The sequence below is a fragment of the Phalaenopsis equestris genome, unplaced genomic scaffold (genome assembly GCF_001263595.1).
Source record: "Phalaenopsis equestris unplaced genomic scaffold, ASM126359v1 Scaffold000425, whole genome shotgun sequence".
Classification (NCBI taxonomy): domain Eukaryota; kingdom Viridiplantae; phylum Streptophyta; class Magnoliopsida; order Asparagales; family Orchidaceae; genus Phalaenopsis; species Phalaenopsis equestris.
Window position 1 is genome coordinate 391,854 of NW_018164866.1, and position 19,864 is coordinate 411,717.

Consider the following 19,864-nt stretch of genomic DNA (forward strand, 5'->3'; position numbering starts at 1 on the left):
ACGAGAAGGATATCATCAACAAAAAGCATACACCAAGGTACGTCCTCCTGTAGATGTCCAGTAAGACCATCCATAACTAAAGTAAAAAGATATGGGCTTAAAGCCGATTTCTGATGTAATCCAATAGAAATAGGAAAGTATTTGGTCAATCCTTCTTTTAGACCTCCATAATTTAAGTTTTTCCTCGGCTTTTTCTTTCATTTTATCTACGAGAAGGATATCATCAACAAAAAGCATACACCAAGGTACGTCCTCCTGTAGATGTCCAGTAAGACCATCCATAACTAAAGTAAAAAGATATGGGCTTAAAGCCGATTTCTGATGTAATCCAATAGAAATAGGAAAGTATTTGGTCAATCCTTCTTTAGTTTGAACACAAGTAACAACTTTAGTATACATATCTTTAATGATTTGAATATAAGTCATATCAACACATTTCTTCTCAAGAACTCTCCAAAGGATATCTCTTGGAACCTTATCGTAAGCTTTTTCTAAATCAATAAAAATCAAATATAGATTCTCTTTATTTTCTCTGAACTTCTCCATCAAGCCTCTCAATAAATGTATAGCTTCCATAGTAGACCCGCCCGACATAAATCCAAGTTGATTTGATAAATCCTTGTAATGCGTCTTAACATATGTTCAATTACCCTCTCCCATAATTTTAAAATACGACACATCAACTTAATTCCTCTATAGTTTGCACACTCTTGTGCATCCCCTTTATTCTTAAAAATGAGGACCAAAATACTCTTCCTCCACTCCTCAGACATCTTTTTAGTTTTTAAAATAATACTAGAGAGTTTAGTAAGCCAAGAAACTCTCAAATCTCCTAAATATTTCCACACTTCAATTGAGATATCATCAAGTCCTACAGACTTTCCACCCTTGGTTTGCTTTAAAGCTAATGCGACGGTAAAAATGAAACGCTTTATTATTATTTATGATATTAAGATCATTAAGGTCGATCGTATTTTCAGAAACTTCATTAAAAAAATTATCAAAATAACTCACCCACCTATGTTGAATATCTTTTTCTAAGAAAAGTAATTTTTTGATTTTCATCTTTAATACACTACTTAAGTTAAATTTTTATTTTTCTTCTCACTTTGTTTGGCTAGTTTATACATATGTTTTTCACCATCCTTAATATCTAATCTATTATAAAAATCATTAAAAGCAAAATTTTTAGCGTCACAGATTGTTCTTTTAGACTCCCTGCGGGCCGTTTGATATTTCTTCCAGTTTTCAAAGCTTTTACATTTAAACCAATTTTTATAACATAACTTCTTATATTTTATCTTTTCTTGCAAATTATTATTCCACTACCAACTATTTTTATTAATTAAAATTTTTTCTTTTGAATCTCCAATCACATCTTTTGCAACTTGTTTAATAGTGTTTGTTACTTTATCCCACATAACATTTGCTTCTGCATGAACATCCCAAATTTTAAAATCTTGAATTTTACTCATAAAAATAATTTTATTTGTGTCTTTTAATTTCCTTCATCTAATTCTACGATGACGAGTCCTAATATTCTTTATTTTATAGCTATTCATCTTAAAATTTAGAACTAATAAACGATGTTGAGTACTTAAATTCTCACTTGGAATCATCTTACAATCTTTACAATCTCGACGATCTCTTTTTCTCATAAAAAAATAATTAATTTGTGTTTTATTAGATTCACTCTTATAAATAATAAGATGCTCATATCTTTTCTTGAATAAATTAGTAGTAATAACAAAATCATACGCTAAAGCAAAATCTAAAATAGCTCGACCTTCTTCATTAGTTACTCCAAAACCGTAGCCACCATGAGTATTTCTGAAGTCTTCTACCACTCTACCGACATATTCATTTAAATCTCCTCCAATAAAAATTATTTCTTCAAGAGATATCATTTGTATTAAGTTTTCTAAGTCATTACAAAATTTATCTTTAGATTTGAATATATTTTTCAATATATACTTCGTTAGGATGACATTTTATAATATTAAAAATCTTAGTATCAAAGATAATCTTTAGGGCTATAATTATATCTCTAATTCTATTAATTTTTACAACATTATCTTTTAAACCCTTTTTTATAATTACATCTATACCATTTTTATTTCGCTTTCTACTTGAATACTAAAGTTTAAAACCTAAGCTATTGATCTCCTTAGCCTTCAGTCCAATCAATTTAGTTTTCATGAAGACATAAGATATTAATTTTCTTTTGAATCGTAATATCAACTAATTTTATTAATTTACCATTGAGAGTGCATATATTCTAAAGATCCTATCATAATATTAGTTACATGGACTAACATTTTTACCCGCATTCATTCGTAATGTGGGAACCCTTGCTTATTTGACACTACACCTAGGCGCCGGTTTAGCGGCCTTTGCGCACTTTTCACTGTATTCAGGCTATACAACGCGTCGCTTCCAGAGGACGCCCTAGCACTTACACAAATATCAAAAGGATTAATGTCATGAGTTTTTCCGACAAGTTTTACACTGACTGTCGATCACCTAACGCAATTCTCCACTTTTCACATTTGAGCTTGAGACCGACAATGACAATGTTAAGGCTCACACTTGATCAATGATCAAAATCCTAGAATAGATAAAATTGAAGAATATTTTCATTTATATCATGAATTTTATTCCTGCCATAGACATGTCTCTTAATCCCAATTTTATATATGACCTAACCAAATGCCAATTTTTAGCAAACTACTAAAAGTCACTAATAACTACTAACAAACTTGAAATAAAATTTTGACAAACTTAATAATATTGAATAGAATAATCCTAACAAAATAATGAATTTTAAAGGCAAGATAATGCAAATATCCACGGCTTAAATAGAAAATATGAATTTTTATCCATGTTTATTCCCTCAGTTTAGAACAATTTACTCTAGAGAATGGTAGTGATAATAAACACAAAATAAACATAACCCGTTATCTATGGCTTTTTGAGTGGTGGTTGGTTTTTTAGAAGTACTAGATTATAATGTGATTTTGATGGATCAACTCATTTGGAAGTAAGTATGAGAATCGGTGTTTTTGCCATTGTTGAAAAATAAAATGCTAAACAATGTGTTGATTAGGTTTGATTGATTAATTCAGAAGGTTGTAATAATAATCATCTTTTCGAGCAAAGCAATAATATTCATTGGGTATTAGCTTTCCAATGATACAATAAAACTTGAGGGATTTTGTAGGTATTATAAAATAGGTAGAGTGCAAGCGATGTAATGGATAAATATATGCAAATTTGTAATATCTTTCTTTGTAACCCTAAAAAAAATGATGTGCTATCATTATAATGCTAATTTATCATTTTGCTTGCCAACTCAAATATTATAACTAGCAACAACAACAATAAGGCTTTATCCCACTAAATAGGGTCGATTACATGATTCCTTTTTCTCCATTGTGTCTTATTGAGTGTCATATTTTCATTTAATTCTAATAGATTAAAATCATTTTTTATATAATATGCCCAAATTTTTATGTGTCTATCTCTTCCTTTCTTAACATTGACCAAAGCATAAGACAACTCTTTCTAAACTTGTTCGCCACTATAGCTACACCAACCCTGTCACAAATATATTCATTTCGCACACAAATATATTCATTTCGCATTTTGTCTCTAAGTGTCAAACTACTTATCCACCTGAGAATTCTTATCTCAGCAACACTTAACTTTGTTTTATGCTTCTCTTTTAAAGACCAATATTCAGTGCCATAGAGCATTACAGGTTTCATCGCCATCTTATAAAATTTTTCTGTCAGTCTAAGCGGTAATTTTCTATCACTCAATAGGCCAGATGCCTTCCTCCACTTCCACCAACCAATTTGAATTCTACTAACAACATCACCATCACTTTGAACAATAGTCCCGAGGTATCTAAAATGTTACACCTTTTAATGATTTGATTGCCCATAGTTATAATTCTGTCACTAGAGCTACTGATACTACTAAAATTACATTCCATGTATTCAGTTTTAGATCTAGTCAAACAAAAGTCTTTAGACTCCGATGTAGATCTTTATAATTCAAAGTTTTTCCTGAACTCTTTCTCTATCCTTATCCATTAGAAGGATATCGTTAGCGAAAAACATACACCAATATTATAATTAACTCGTAACTTATTTATATGATCAGTTAATTGTGCAACAAAAAATGATCTATAGTTGTTGGAATGAAATCTAGAAGCTGCCTAATTAACAGACTTAATGCATTTACAAACAATTTTAATAATAAAATTAGTATAAGTAAACTCCTTTTAGCCAAATTATAATTCCAATATCGTAGACCATTTTTTCTCTAGTCATATATGATCTTCCTGAATTTTTTTTATAAAGAACATTTCCTGTTCATGTTTTAAACATAATTGATTAGAATAATTGCCATTGAAGTTGAGTTTGCATTATAAGGCATATAATGTTGTAGAACAAAGGAGGTGAATGAAAATCTTGAATTAAGACATTGGTTTACTGAATGTGTGGGTGATTTATTAGATATTATGTCCAACTCATACTCATGTTTAGGCTTATTTTAAAAACAAATTTAGTCTCAAGCACAAGGAAAGTGTATAGTTGAATGTCATTCTTGATATTATAATATTCTTTACTGCCTAGTTCAATTTTAAAGGAAGCTTAATGCTTTCATAGCATATAAAGAATTAAGCTTGACTTTATGTGTTACGAATATTAATATGTATTTAAATGTTGTGATTACATATGGAGTTTGTTTTTTTGGAGTCATCTAGGAACAGAACAATAGAAGTAGCAGGAAGATACTCAAATTATAATTCAAACGTTAAACATGACTTTCATTTATTGTTTTATGATGTTAAAGACCTGTTTATTTTCTAGTGTGTTCCCTAGGACCATCAATGAATATGATGTAGTAATCCATGGCTTTTTGAACAAACAACCTTTTTTGAATAACTCTCCAACCCTTGGAAGTATTTCATTTTTCCTGAAACTTTTTTGCCGAAGTTTAGAATTTGTTTAATTGATGTTCTATGGTGTTGTAGAAAGATATTTATGTTTAAGTTTATATTTCATTTCATTTTTTGTAATAGGACTATTTAAAGAAAACGTAGACCTTCATCCATGGAGAAAAACTGAGACATAGTGAGAAGAAAATTGTTTCTTCATTGCTTGATTATCATCTGACTAATACATGCATAAATAAAGATTTGAAAAAAAAAAATGGATATATGTCAAATATAACTAGAACAAGAAACTCAAATATATAAATTATCATGATTTAAACTCCAAAAACTGAGCCTATTAGGGAATAACATAAGTTGAGATACGACCATGAGGACAATTTTGGACAACATTAAGCAGTTGGCCGCTCCCATGTGTGCAAATAATTTATTCCAATCTTGTGCACTAAACCTTCAATTAAGCAGCTGCAGCTGGCCGCCTGTAGCATGTGCAAAAATCTGCTATTTAATGTGCAACTAATTACTGGAGCTGGACCCCTGTGGCATGTTACAAAATCTGCTATTTGATGAGAACTAAATCATCAAGTATGTTGGCAAATTGGGAGGCAAAATTATGAGAATTGATTTTGACAATTATATTATTCCAAATCATCCAAGGATTCGATTTCTACACTGCCATTCAAGCTAGATATTAAATGTTTAACATTCGTAGTTTTGTGATTTTGTTGATAAAGTCTTACTCGTGAGAACTTTAGTAAGGATTTCAGTAATTTGTAGATGTTTTGGAGTGTATTGGAGATTATAACCCTGTTGCTCACTTTTGCCTTTATGAATTGATGATTAACATCCACTTGCTTAGTTATGTTATATTGATCAAAATTTTTGTCAATTGTAATTGCAGCTTGGCTACCGCAATGTAATCTCATAGGCTCTTTTTCTTTGATAAAAAATTCATCTTGCAACTGACTTGGACAAATTTCTTAATAAGTTTTCATGCGTTATGCCTCTAAGTTCAGCGTTAGTATTGCTCCTCGCCCCAACAAGATACTTTTACTTTTTTACGTCTCAAGATTGATATGTATAAATCTATAATATTTTGAGATAGATCTGTGGTCATTTATAGGCCATGCCCAATCATTTGGTTCTTTTGGAGAATAATCCTTTCCTAGTGGTCATTTTAGATATCTTAGTATTTGCATTATTGCATCAATTTATACTTCTGTAGGGCTATTCGTGAATTAATATATCAAGCTTGCAAAATAACACATGTTAAATCTAGTGGGAGTGATATGGATTTGCCCCCTAGTTTGGGATGCCGACTTTTGTCAACAAGGGCATTCTTATCTTTTATATCACCTATTTAATATTGGAATCCATGGAAGTGTCATTGCATTTTTATCCAAGCATCCCTATTTCTTTTGAAAGATCAAGAATATATTTATGTTGATTGGTAGGTATAATCCAAGATCTATCAACCTATTCCTAAAAAAATTCTTTAGGGTCCTCGACTCTTTGATTTTAAAGTTATTGGTTAAAACATGTTTGATTATCACCTTATTGCTAATTGTATAAGTACAATATTATTCACATATACAATTAGGATAGTTGATTTTCCTTCAATAGATTTTTTTATAATCGCGGTGTGGCTAGCTTGGCATTGAGTGTACTCAATAGTACTAAATAATTTTAGAGAACTTGTCTAACCAAACTCGAGGAGATAGTATCAACCGATATTTAGATTTCTTGATTTTGCATAGTTTACAAAGAAGAATTTATGAATGGAATCTAAGAAAATTATTTTTTTATTTTTTATCTTCAAGTTTGTTATTAAGAGAGGATTTTTTTTAACATAAAAGCTGATATATTTAACATCAAGATTTGTTACCAGGGATTAGAGGACCTGAATGGTGTTGAGTTTAGCACCACTTATAAAATTAGGTTGGTGGTTTATACATTTTGATTGCATGTATCTTTTTGTAACAAGGCTAGTTTTGAACCTTTTTTTAATTGGTTTGGATCATGCTAATGAAATATACAAAAAATTATCCACTTGGATTTTATCTCACAGGAATACTCATGAAACTCTATTGCGTTCACCTATAAAAGAAATGAACTAGTTTGATACTGTTTTATATTTTACTCTAGTGGGTCCCTAAATATCTAGGTGAATGAGTCAAAATGCATGTGAGTTTTATATTTTACTCTAGTGGGTAATGTTGTTGATGCTTATTAAAATATTGGTAGACTTTTATGGAAATACTTTTCTAATATACATTAAATTTGGCTTACTGAGACGAGAATGATGTAACATGAAGTCCATATTGAAGTTTATAGCGGTGGATGTGGTCTTGAGAGCTTGAAGATACAAATGAGTATTGTGATTGAGGACGTAGAGTCGTAAGCATATTATAATTCTACCGATCATCTTCCATCAATAATTTTTTCAGACGGGCCTTTTTTATGGTTCATTCATCGATTTCAAAGAGCAGACTACGAAAATTTTGATACGTTTACTTCTGTTGCAAACGAGCAAGTACAGGGAAGACCGGTCTGACCCACTCTGACCCAGCCAGACTAGCCAGCCCGACTAAGCTAGCTGTTCTAGTCTAGAGGGGCATAATCCCTAGGAGTTGTTGAGACCGATTCTAGCTTCCAAGTGGGGCTCAGAGAACTGTTAACCACATACAAGAGGAGGGGATTTAAGAAGGGTTCTTGTGGGGAAAGTTTGAAGTTAATTTAGTAGCATAGTTCTTTCTCTTGCAGTTAATTTCAACTGGCCACTTCATCAATTGGATGTGAAGAATGCGTTTTTAAATGGAGAATCGCGAGAAGAAGTATATATGGACCTGCCACCCGTATTTGAAGAAAAATTTGGAAAAGGATAAGTGTGCAAATTAAAAAAGTCTCTATATGGATTAAAGTAGTCTTCTAGAGCTTGGTTTGAACGTTTTGGTGATATTATCAAGAGTCATGGATTCTCTCAAAACCATGCTGATCACACTCTCTTTTTCAAATATTCCATCAAAGGTAAAGTAACCATTGTGATTGTGTATGTAGATGACATAATTATGACAGAAGATAATTCTCCTGAGATTAGTAACTTGAAGAGGAAACTTGAAGGCGAATTTGATATTAAGGACTTGGGAAGGCTGAAATATTTCCTCGGAATGGAGTTTGCAAGATCCAAGGAGGGAATTTTTGTCAATCAACGCAAGTATGTTCTTGATTTACTCAAAGAAGCAGGGATGACAGGTTGAAAGACAACAGATACACCAATTGAACCTAATGTAAAGTTGAAAACAGCAACAGCTAATGAGGTAATGTACAAAGCACCCTATCAAAGGTTGGTAGGGTGACTAATCTATTTGGCTCACATTCGACCTGACATCATAGCATTCGACCTGACATAGCTTTTGCAGTGAGTGTTGTGAGTCAATTCATGCATTCACCTGGACCTACTCACTTTGAAGCTGTATTCAAAATTTTGAGATACCTCAAAAGAACTCCTGGAAAAGGACCTTTGTTCAAAAGGGGAGAGCATATTTTGATAGAGGCCTACACAGATACAAATTGGGCAGGAGATGTAAATGATAGAATACCCACCTCAGGTTATTGTACCTTTGTAGGTGGAAATCTGGTTACTTGGAAAAGTAAAAAACAAAGTGTGGTGGCAAGGAGTAGTGCTGAAGCAGAATTCCGCTCGGTGGCACATAGATTTTATGAAGTGTTGTGGATAAAATGACTCCTGGAAGAGTTGAAGGTTCCTATACCATCACCTATTAAAGTTTACAGTGACAACAAAATTATAATCTCTATAGCTCATAATCCTGTTATACATGACAGAACAAAACATGTAGAGGTTGACAAACATTTCATCAAGGAGAAGATAGACAGTGGTGTGATATGTATGTCCTACATACTCACTGTTAGTCAAACAACATATATACTAACAAAAGGTCTTCCCAAAGTGTAACACGAGAATCTAGTTAGCATGCTTGCCATGAGTGACATCTTCAAGCCAGCTTGAGGGGGAATGTTGAAAGATATCGCAAATAATTCTGTATCATATTTATTATTCTATAGATTTAGAAGTTTATGATTTGTATTAGTAGTCTTAGGAATCTCTATTTATTTTTTTTCTATATTAGGGTAGTTTTTTTCTTAAGAAAAAAGCCCAAAGACAAATATATTAATACTGAAAATATACAGAAATGTTGTATGAGAGAGCTTAAAAGAAAGCTCAACTCACACAATACAACACACATAAAAACCAAATAAAACAAAGATATGTAAAGGTAAAAAACCAAAAAGGTTGAATAGTATATTTCTCCTTAATTGGGGAGATTAGCTGCCTTTTTTGTTCCTAGGGAAGCTCTTTAAATAGCTGTACATCAATATAAAAAATCATTCAGCCTATTCGATCAAATATTTTGACAAGGTAGTTATCCAAATTGTTTGGATATGATTTTGCAATTCAGTACTGGCTAGAATTGTGGAATAAAGCCGCGGATGTACCATTGAGTAAGGTGGAGAAGCCCCAACTATAGCTTTATCAGTACCCCCGGTCCTTAGATTGGGAAGTCCTAAGGCGGGAGAGCAAGCAGGGTGAAGGGCTGAGGAAGATTAGGGCATAGTTGCTACAAGATCGGAACAATCATTCATGATACGCATTGAGGGGGCAACAACTACTCTACCCGGGACGATTCGTGCTACTGAGGGCATCGAGGTACATCTCCAAACTATTGCAGGGGTTTTATGACAAAATGATTGAGGTGCACTCAGGAGTACAAAAGACTTACAATCAACTATTGAGAGAGCTATATGGAGTGGGGTTGCACAAAGATGTAGTGGATATAGTGGCAATGTGCGATGTGCGCCAACGATGCAAGTATTTGACTATGGCTCCCGGTGGTTTACTGCATCCCTTAGTGTTACCTAAGAAGATTTGGGAGGAAGTGACCATAGATTTTATGGAGGGTTTATCACGATCAGAGTGGTTTTTGGTGATATTGATGGTAACAGATCGCCTGAGCAAGTCTGCACACTTCCTTCCATTACGACGCCCTTACACTGCTATCTCAGTCACTGTGGCGTTCATATGGAAAGTGGGTCGTTTGTATAATGTTATAAAATCTATTGTATTAGAGAGGGGAAGGTGTTTCTTAACCCTTGTTGGAAGTAATTGATCAGGTTATAAGGAACAATCCAAAAGAGGAGCACAACATATCATTCTTAGATAGATGGCCTGACAAAGGTGGTCAACATGATTGTAGAGACATATTTACACTGTTTTGTATTAGATACACGGAAGCTTTGGGCCAAATGGATTACTTGGGTTGAGTATTTGTATAATACTTTGTACCGAACTGGGACACCACACTTTTCAGGATTCTGTATGGGCGAGATCCACCTCACCTGGAACACTATTGGCATAGCACTATCCCGATATTCAGTGTGAACCAATACTTGAAGGAGAAAGACAAAATATTAGCGGAGTTCAAGGGACATCTATTAAGAGCCCAATAGATCATGAGGAAGGCAGCTGGACATGGGAGGAAGGTGTAATTTGAGCCTGGGGACGTGGTTTATCTGAAGCCGTGACCTTATCGACATAAGACATTGGCCAGGAGGATTGAGAAACTTTCTTTACAATATTTTGAACTTTATGAGGTTACGACATGCATTGGGGCAATTGTGTACCGTTTAAGATTACCACCTTCATCACTGCATCCAGTTTTTCATGCATCACAATTGAGGCATGCTGTCAGAGATCACACACCCTTGTCTTCACTATCCCCGACGCTGTCAGAGGACATAAGGTGATTTTGAAATTTTTAGAGGTCGAAGGAGTGTGCCAAGGTGTGGCTGGAGCAAAGGAGGTACTGCTTAAGATTTGCCATAGTATGAAGCAATGTAAAACCCTTATGAAGTGATGCAAAAGTAGTTTTCATCATTACATCTTGAAGATAAAGTGTTTATTTCGGAGGGAAGTGTTGATACGCTCGATCTTGCTGCAGATGAGCCGGTCTAGGGATGATTGTTCTAGACCGATCAGACCAAGCCAGATTAGTCGACCAAGCCAACTTGCCCAGCATGGAGTGGCAGAAATCCTAGAAGCTGCTGAGGATGATTCCGGCTTTCAGGGCTCACTTAGCCGTTAATCACGTACAAGAGGAGGGGAATTAAGGGGGGTTTTGGGGGAGCTTTTAACGGATCTCAAGGAGTCTTTGTTAGGGCTAATTAGCTAAGGTTTGCTTTATATTTTGATGTGCTGCAGTTTTTCTTTTGTCTTTGTGTTCCTAGTGGCGTCTAGGGTTTGTATAAAGATGATCTACCTCTCAAATTGTAGATCACCCATTATATCTTTGTTTGTTTACTTTGATATTAATCAAGTTAACCATTTCTTGGGTTTTCTGACATATCTACCGCAAGTTGCTCGCTGATTTTGGCTCCGATTTGTATCACATTTTCTTGCATTTTGGGGCTAAATAATTTTACTTGTTTACTGGAAAGATATTGTGTCAACCAAGTGTTGGTTGTTCCTTATTTGGATTTTGAAGATGTAGATTTTTGAGGGCATCTTTTTGTTCCTTGATGAATATATTTGGTTCAAGGGAATCAAATTGGTTGGTGTTACTAGATACGTACTATCTTTAATTGTCTTAGCGTGAGTGCCTCGTGTTGACTTCCAATTTTGAGTTTTTTCATGAATTTTTCTAGCATGTCTCTTTGGTGTGACTCTTTTTGGGTCACATTCACATTTTGACCTTCCTTTCTTATGACTGATGTGATTTGAAGAAGATTTTTGAAACTCAACAGCCATGAGAGCTGAACATTGTCTAGTTGACAAGCGATGTGATGGCTCCATCATCACCTTCCTTTGAATTTCCTACAATCAACCATCAAAGAAGATTTCTCCAATATTAGAGGGAGATATTGTTACTAAAATTTTTCTTTAAATTTCATTAAGATCATTGTTTAATCTCACTAGGAACTTAAGCAGCCGTCTTTCTTGATGATTGATTTGTACGGTGTTTTGTCCTCAGGGCATTTCCAATCATGATGTTCAAATTGATCAAGTCGTTGTCATTGACATTTTAGAGAATTAAGTATTGATTGTTTGTTTGGGACAGCTTTCTGGCTGCTTTGCTTTTCATACCTTCACCGCAGTTTTGTTTGGAGAACTGCTTTCTTCCTGTTTTCTAGAAATTTATATGGTAAAAAACAACTTTTCTCAATCTAATCTGTTAAAATGTGGTGACTGTCAGAAAACTGCGGCTTGCTTTTTGAATTCAAAATAAATTGGTAATAGTCACCGCAACTTTTTGAACGGTCGTTTCTTTTGCAGCAGCTTCACAACCGCTTCTTTAAACCGTTGCAGCTGCCCCAAACAGACCCCGAGTACTAAAGATATCACCTTGTTGTAGTTTGTGGAGTTTTTTTTTTTTTAATCGAGAAGGGTTATGATATATTCCCAAAATTTGAGCATGTTTCTTTAGCAACTTTCAAATCTCATTGGCAGTGGAGTAGAGTATGAAAAGCCATTACGTTGTTATTTTTTTTTTATTTTGATTTTTTGCAGGCTGGATCTCCTCTTCCTGGATGGTTGTTGATCTCACGAGGTTGTTATCTTTGCCTTTATTTGATATGAATATCATTACAGATTGTGACCATGGAGATAATTATGGCCATTTGCCTCTTTTTCATATGAATATCATTACAGATCGTGCCCATTAGAGATAATTATGGCCATTTAAATTTTGACCAGTGATTGAGATCAATTTATTTTTAGCTCCACTAGTGGGCTGAGTGATGCAAATTTCTGGATTAAAGGAGAGACCGAACCTGGAGGGTTGCTCTCCAAAAGCCATTTTGTGTTTTGGTCGTAAGAATGGTTAGAATGAGGGATTTAACAACGGTAGCTCCACTGAAATGAAGAATAAAAGGACCTTAGGCTATGAAGGAAAACCATGACATAGTAAGAATGAAGAGAAGATAATTCTTTATCGCTTGATTATCACAAGATCGGTACATTAATGAATAAATTTTTGAAAAATAACTAAGGTTGTGTTTGTTTCAGCTGTAGCTGTAGAAAAGCTCAATTCAAAAGCTGCCGTTGAAAATCACTGTTCAGAAGTCAGTGTTTTGGAAACAATTGGTCTGTTTGAAATTCACAGTTCTTAAAGTGCTGCCTGTAAAATAATAATTGTGGAGAAATTAGAGGTATAAGAAGGTTGTTGGCCTTGATTGTGGAGAAATTGGAGGGCTGGTTTCAATTAATTTATTTTTGAATTTAAATTGGAAGTGGAGGGTGTGGAGAAATTTTAGGAAATAAAGCTAAGATTTGTTAGGTTTTTGGGAGAGTTCTTTGAGGTAAGAGAGCCATATTAGGGAGAAAAATGACTTATGGTGAATTGAATTACCATTCATTTGAAAAATAATTTTATAATTGCATATCTAAGTTCGTAATGGATTTAAAGGATTCATGTCATGATTCTTGGACAAATTTTATGCTAGCTGTTGACTACCTAACGCTGCCCTCCACTTTTCACATCTGAGACTTGGGACCCTGCATCAGTGACGTTAATATCATTAAGTTAATAAAATGTTTTATTTTTACCATCGTATTAGTAAAAAAGAAGTTGAGGAGACTTTAAAGAAAACCATGGGTGGAAAATCAACAATATCTTCTGATGTCCCAATTGAAGTGTATAAATATTTAAGAGATTTGGAAGTTTCTTAGCTGACTAAACTCTTTAATATTTTTTTGAAAATCAAAAAGATGCCTGGGGAGTAAAAGAAGAGTATTGTTGTCCTCATTTTTAAGAGTAGAGGGGGTGCACAAGAGTGTACAAATTATAGAGGAATTAAGTTGATGTGTGGGAGAGGGTAATTGAACATAGGTTAAAACATGATACAACGATTTCTCATAATCAATTTGGATTTATGCCGTGAAGTTTTATTATGGAAACTATACATTTATTGAGAAGTTTGATGGAGAAGTACAAAGAGAATAAAGAGGATCTACATATGATTTTTATTGATTTATAAAAAACTTACGATAAGGTTCCAAGAGAAGTGCTTTGGAGAGTTTTAGAGAAAAAATGTGTTGATATTACTTATATTCAAGCTGTTACTTGTGTTCGAACAGAAGAAGGATTGATCAAGTATTTTTATATTTCAGTTGGATTACATCAGGGATCGACTTTAAGCCCGTATTTTTTTGCTTTTGTTATGGATGCTCTTACTGGACATTTAGATGAGGATGTACATTGGTGTATGATTTTCGCTGATGATATCCTTCTTGTGGATAAGACAAGAGAAAGTGTTCAGGAAAAACTTTAATTATGGATGTCTGCATTGGAATCTAAAGGCCTACAATTGAGTAGATCTAAAACTGAATACATGGAATGTAATTTTAGTAGTAGTAATTCTAGTGGCAGAGTTGTAACTATGGGTGATCAATTCATTAAAAGGTGTGATCATTTTAAATATCTCGGGTCTATTGTTCAAAGTTATGGTGATATAAATGAGGATGTTATTAGTAGAATTCAAGTTGGTTGGTTGAAGTGGACGAATTCATCAGGCCTATTATGTGATAGAAAAGTACTGCTTATACTTGAAGGAAAATTTTATAAGATGGTGGTGAGACCTGCTGATAGGGCTGTCAAAAAGACTCATTGTTCTTGGAGAACTCGTGTTCGGTTCGTTAATAAGCTCTTGTTTGATTCATTCGTTAAGTTAACGAGCCGAACACGAACAATTTTTTATAAACGAGCGGAACATGAACAAAGATTTGTTTGTTCTTGTTCGGCTTCTTTTGGCTCAAAAAAATTATATGTATATATATAATTGATTAATATTATTTTAAAAAAATTAATTGGCTAAGGCTACAAACAATTATAATCAATTAAAATTATTAATTAGAAAAAAAATATAAATTAAATTATATTTGCATGATGTTTTAATATAAATAATAAGATTTAAATCTCGTCCCAATCTTTAACATCATGCAATTGCGTGACTAGGGTTGTCAAAATGACTCTTTGCTCGTGAATAACTTGTGTTCGCTCGCTAAGCAAATGAGCCAAACACAACCACATTATTTTGTTCGAAATATAAACGAGACGAACACGAATAATTGTATTTTTTAACGAGCCAAACACAAATTGAGCCTGGGCTCGCTCATGTTCGGCTCATTTACACCCTTAGACCTGTAGTGCTATATGGTGCAGAATGTTGGCCTTTAAAAGAGAAGCATAAAACCAAGTTAAAGTGTTGCTGAGATGAGAATGCTTAGGTGGATGAGTGGCTTGACACTTACAGACAAAGTGCGTGGTGAATATATCCGTGATAAATTTGGTGTAGCTCCAGTAGCGGACAAGATTAGAGAGAGTCGTCTTAGATGGTTTGGTCATATTACACACTACCATTTGAAGATCATGTTAGGAGAGTAGATGTTTTTGTTAAGAAAGATAGAGAGAAAGATAGAGATAGACCTAAAAAGACTTAGGCATATTGTATAAAAAATTATCTTAATCTATTTGAATTAAATGAAAATATGACACGTAATAGGACACAATAGATAAAAAGGATTCATATAGCTGACCCCACTTAGTGGGATAAAAGCTAGTTGCTTTAGTATATCTAATTTGAAATGGAGAAATCCCTACAGAGTCCGAGGAAGTGATCTATTTTTGGAAAAATCAAGAAAAAATTATGATGGAACTTGAAAAAAAAAATATAAAATCCTAGTATAGAACAAAAAATATAGTTTGACACATGAAGACCTTGAAAAAATATAAAATCCTTCATATGAAACAATCCAAACTTTTTAAGTCTGATACCAATTTGACAAATGAAGACCTTGAAAAAAACATAAAATATGTTAGATAAAATGGAAAGATGAAAATATTAATTAACAAGCTAAGCAAACCTTATGTCTAACAATGGGAATGCCCCTTTCGAAATGGTTTTAGGTTTCATGTTTGATCAATTATTAAAATCCTATTATAGAAGAAGAATTATAGTCTCTGCTTCCATAAAAAGTATTTATTTATGCCATAAACTTTCTTATATGACCCAAAGTTGCCTAATTTAATGAATGAATAAATTGCTATCAAATTAACTAAAAAAAATTATGTAATTGACTTGTTCTATAACAAAATGAATGTAAAGTTAAAAAGGTTATTTGGTTTGTTGAAAAAATGGGTGTGAATAAAAGGAATACAATATTTTTTTTAACATTAATCGTTTGGTTTGGATGAAAAAGGAATGTACTGTAAAATATTGAAGTGTTTAGAATTTATTCTTTAGCTGATCTTCAATGTATTTTGAATTTGCTTGACGTTGTCTAAATTTCAAATGCATTGCAAGAGTGAAGCTTCACTTGTCGCCATTGGTAGCCCAACAACTCAGGCCGCCTGTCTCCTATAGCCTCCTGCCGTTATTGGAATTTTATTGCCATCTCCAACTGGATGTAGCTGTCATCATCGGCCACCTTCCACTGCCGCTCGCTGCCCTTATCTATTGTCATTGTTGCCGTTGCCACTTCCTGTTGTTGTAGATGGCCGCTGCCACTACCGACCACGATTGTCGAGCTTTACATTGAATTTATTTTACTTCAAAATAAACACTAAAAAGTGATCTCTTTCATTTACTTTACACTCTACCAAACAATTTCAAAATTTCAAATACACTGAATTTGTTTGACACTGTATTTTTTCTTCTGTAGAGCAAATAGCCCCAAACTAACTCAAATATTGATGACAATAAAAATTCTGAATTTGTGGCAGCAGAATCTACAGAAGCTATGGTAGCTTTCAGTCTTTGTTTAATTTAGATTGATTCACAGCACTTCCAATGCTATGCTAGTACTTTATGCACTAGGCATATATTTTTGGACTCTTTATTTTTGCTTTTTTTTTTAAATTACATTTGACATTATTGTAAATTGTGCATTATACTTCTATGCACAAGTATTTGACACCTTCTCTATCCAATATCCCAGGAAAAATTTTCTTGCAAGACTTCCGGGCCTTGTGACATTACAAACCTGGTTTCAAACTTTTTCCAGTCATCAGCAAAAGATATTTCTCTTACAAACAATCAAGATGAGGTAATTTCTCGTTTAGATTCTGGCGGAATGTTTACTGTTTTTATGGAATGTTTTATGTTTTTAGAGCATATCAACTGATGTTGGATTTCTTATATTTTGAAAATTTGCCAGGTCTTGAAGTGGGCAAACTTTGCTAGTAATTTACCTGATCAAAGGGATGCTTACCATACGGCTCTCAAAGATTTAAATGAAGATTTAGCTCAGAAGTCTGTTCTTTTGGGAGGATTAAAGCCTTCGGTGGCTGATGTTATTGTGTTTTCAGCTTTGCATGAATTTCTGGTACTCATCTTTTTTTTTCTTTGAAATATGGATTTGAAGCTTGAAGTAATAGATTCTGTTAATTTAAGCTCACATTATCTTCGTGCTAACATTCAGTCTAGGGTTGCTTCTGCTGTAGAAAGGCACTGAAAAAGTTGCAATTATGCATAAGTTGAGATTGTTAACCAATTCAGTAATACTATCAATTATCATATGAGCGCAAATTTAATAATACTATCAGATTGGGGAAGTAAAATAGTTTTAAAAAATAGAAGCCATCTTATTGCATCTAATCTTCATTATGTTGTTGGTCATGTGGTATATATATTTCCTTGCATTCTCATCTTCATCAACACTTCTTTTTAAGGGCTCAGTATTGAAATATCAAGTGCTGAACATTAACTGTTTGGATGCATGATAAATACTTACGGTATTGCAGTGGCAAAGACTAGAAATATACGCAGAAATGTTGAATAATTGTTTGCTACTTTGCTCTGTTATCTTACAACAAATAATTCAAGCCCTGCCTTCCATTTCATGTATGCGAGCCTTTTTTTAGTCATCTTATTCCTTTGTCATTTTGCGTGGTTTGTATTTGAGCAATTTGGAAAATTATCTATACCTCTGTTCAAATGGAAGTGGCATTCCTTGATATTTTTAGGTGAACTAAAATCCAATGAGCTATTTTTCGTGAGCTGAACAAGCAATTCAACGGCTGAATATGCTAAATACTTCACTAGGGAATATATTTCTTTTCAATATGGTAAACAATGTTGTTTTAATTGTTATTACTTTCATGTGAGTTATGTTTGTCCATCTAGTAATCTGCTTTGGCTATTTTAGGGAATCAGTCTCATCTATGTATGTTTTCAAATATTTCTCTTAATCTTCCTCATGGAATTTATTTCAAGGAAGCATGTTTGTGCTGAGCTGTTTGGCCTGTCTTTTTCAACTTACTTCCTCGTGCAATTTATTTCATGAATATCTTTTTGGTTTAGTTTGTCAATCAGCCATGCTCGTCTTTCATCGTGCTTTTAGATTCTTAATGGCTTTTATTTTTTTGTATTGTTGTCACTACTATGAACGTAGGGGCACTACAATCTCGGTTCTTTAGACCATTTTTCTGAGTGTTTTTTTTGTGTTTCTTTATTATAGAGTCATATTTCTAATGAAGAAGTGCAAAAATACCCAAACGTTATCAGGTGGATGGACTATATCCAGGTAATTTTTTTGGCATTTTTGTCCACTATTTTCTCCTTCACTTTCTTATCTTTGCTGAGTACTTGGAGGGCCACACACAGTTAGAAACACACAAGATTCTGTCTCAGAGCAGGGAGAACTAAATTGATCTCTTTTGTTCAAAATTTTTAAGTATTTAATAATAAGAAAGGGCTTCTTTGCTGATTTCATTTAAGAAAAGAAATTAACATTTTCTTTTCATGTCACTTGAAATACGAAGTATTTACTTTTTTAACATTTATTGATTTCTCAGTTGCACAATGCAGCAGACCTTTCTGCCATTTTTCTTATGTTTTAATTAGATTTTATATAGAATTTATCTGGTTTGGTTAAATATTGAACGACAATATCATCGTCGGGTTCCAAGTCCCGGATGTGAAAAGTTGAGGGTTGCATCAGGTAGTGAACAACCAATGCAAAATTTTGTCGAAAAATCAATTGCACTAAGGTTAGCCGAACCCACTTAGTGGGATTAAAGGCTTGTTGTTGTTGTGGTTAAAATCACTTCTGCGACTGCCTTTTTTTTCCCAATATAGATTCTTAGGGTCTGTTTGGGGCAGCTGCAGCTTATCCAGCTTCTGCTGATAAGCAGCTTATCCTGATAATCTGCTGATGACCAGCTGATCCAGATAAGTTGTCTGGCTGTTTGGTTAACGCGTCTGGAAAACAGCTGATTGTGAAAAATTGACCCTTTTGCCCCTGGTCTGAATAAGCAGTTTAGCTGTTTGGTTTGTGCGTTTTGTAAACAGCTTATTTGTAAATTTTTTGAGTTGAATGAATAATCTGTGTAGCAGAATGTTATTTTCTCATATGTCTAGAAATGAAATTGCAAAAAAGTTTAATAATATTTAATAATATTTATATAACTCAAAAAAGTTGTGATTACATCAAGAAAACATAGTGATATAAAGGAAAGTTCAATACATATTTATGAAACTCCAATATGGATTATAGAAAGACCCCAAAAAAAAGAAGAAATAACATGTTAAAATTACAAGAAAAAATATGACAATATTGAGTTTGACATGTAAAGTCACATCATGACGAATGTTGCCCGTTTCTGATACCTCTAATCCCCGAGCAAGCGTGTCTTGATGGGGTGCGGTATACACGGAAGAACTCGAACCATATGCGGTGGTCTCCTGTTGTGGTACTCTCGAACTCCTAGTACCTGTGTCCAATTGGGATATCGTAGAAACAGTTGTATTGTCCGTCCACCTGAAGAATTTACAGTCTTCAGGTCCTTGTCCCCACCGCGGGCACCTGTAAAATTGCCTCCCGTAGCT

General features: G+C 33.7%; 1 protein-coding gene across 4 annotated transcripts in view; it reads left to right on the plus strand.

The window, feature by feature from the left end:
* LOC110027356 (methionine--tRNA ligase, cytoplasmic) overlaps positions 1-19,864 on the plus strand; it is a 62,195-nt gene that overhangs the window by 2,025 nt on the left and 40,306 nt on the right. For 3 of the 4 annotated variants that reach the window (XM_020728745.1, XM_020728747.1, XM_020728744.1), the window contains exons 2-4: positions 16,974-17,081; positions 17,193-17,360; positions 18,495-18,560. In XM_020728745.1, coding sequence (XP_020584404.1) covers positions 16,974-17,081; positions 17,193-17,360; positions 18,495-18,560 — 342 coding nt within the window. Of the gene's footprint in view, positions 1-16,697; positions 16,779-16,973; positions 17,082-17,192; positions 17,361-18,494; positions 18,561-19,864 lie in introns of all 4 variants that reach the window. The other variant, XM_020728746.1, reaches the window with a different exon arrangement.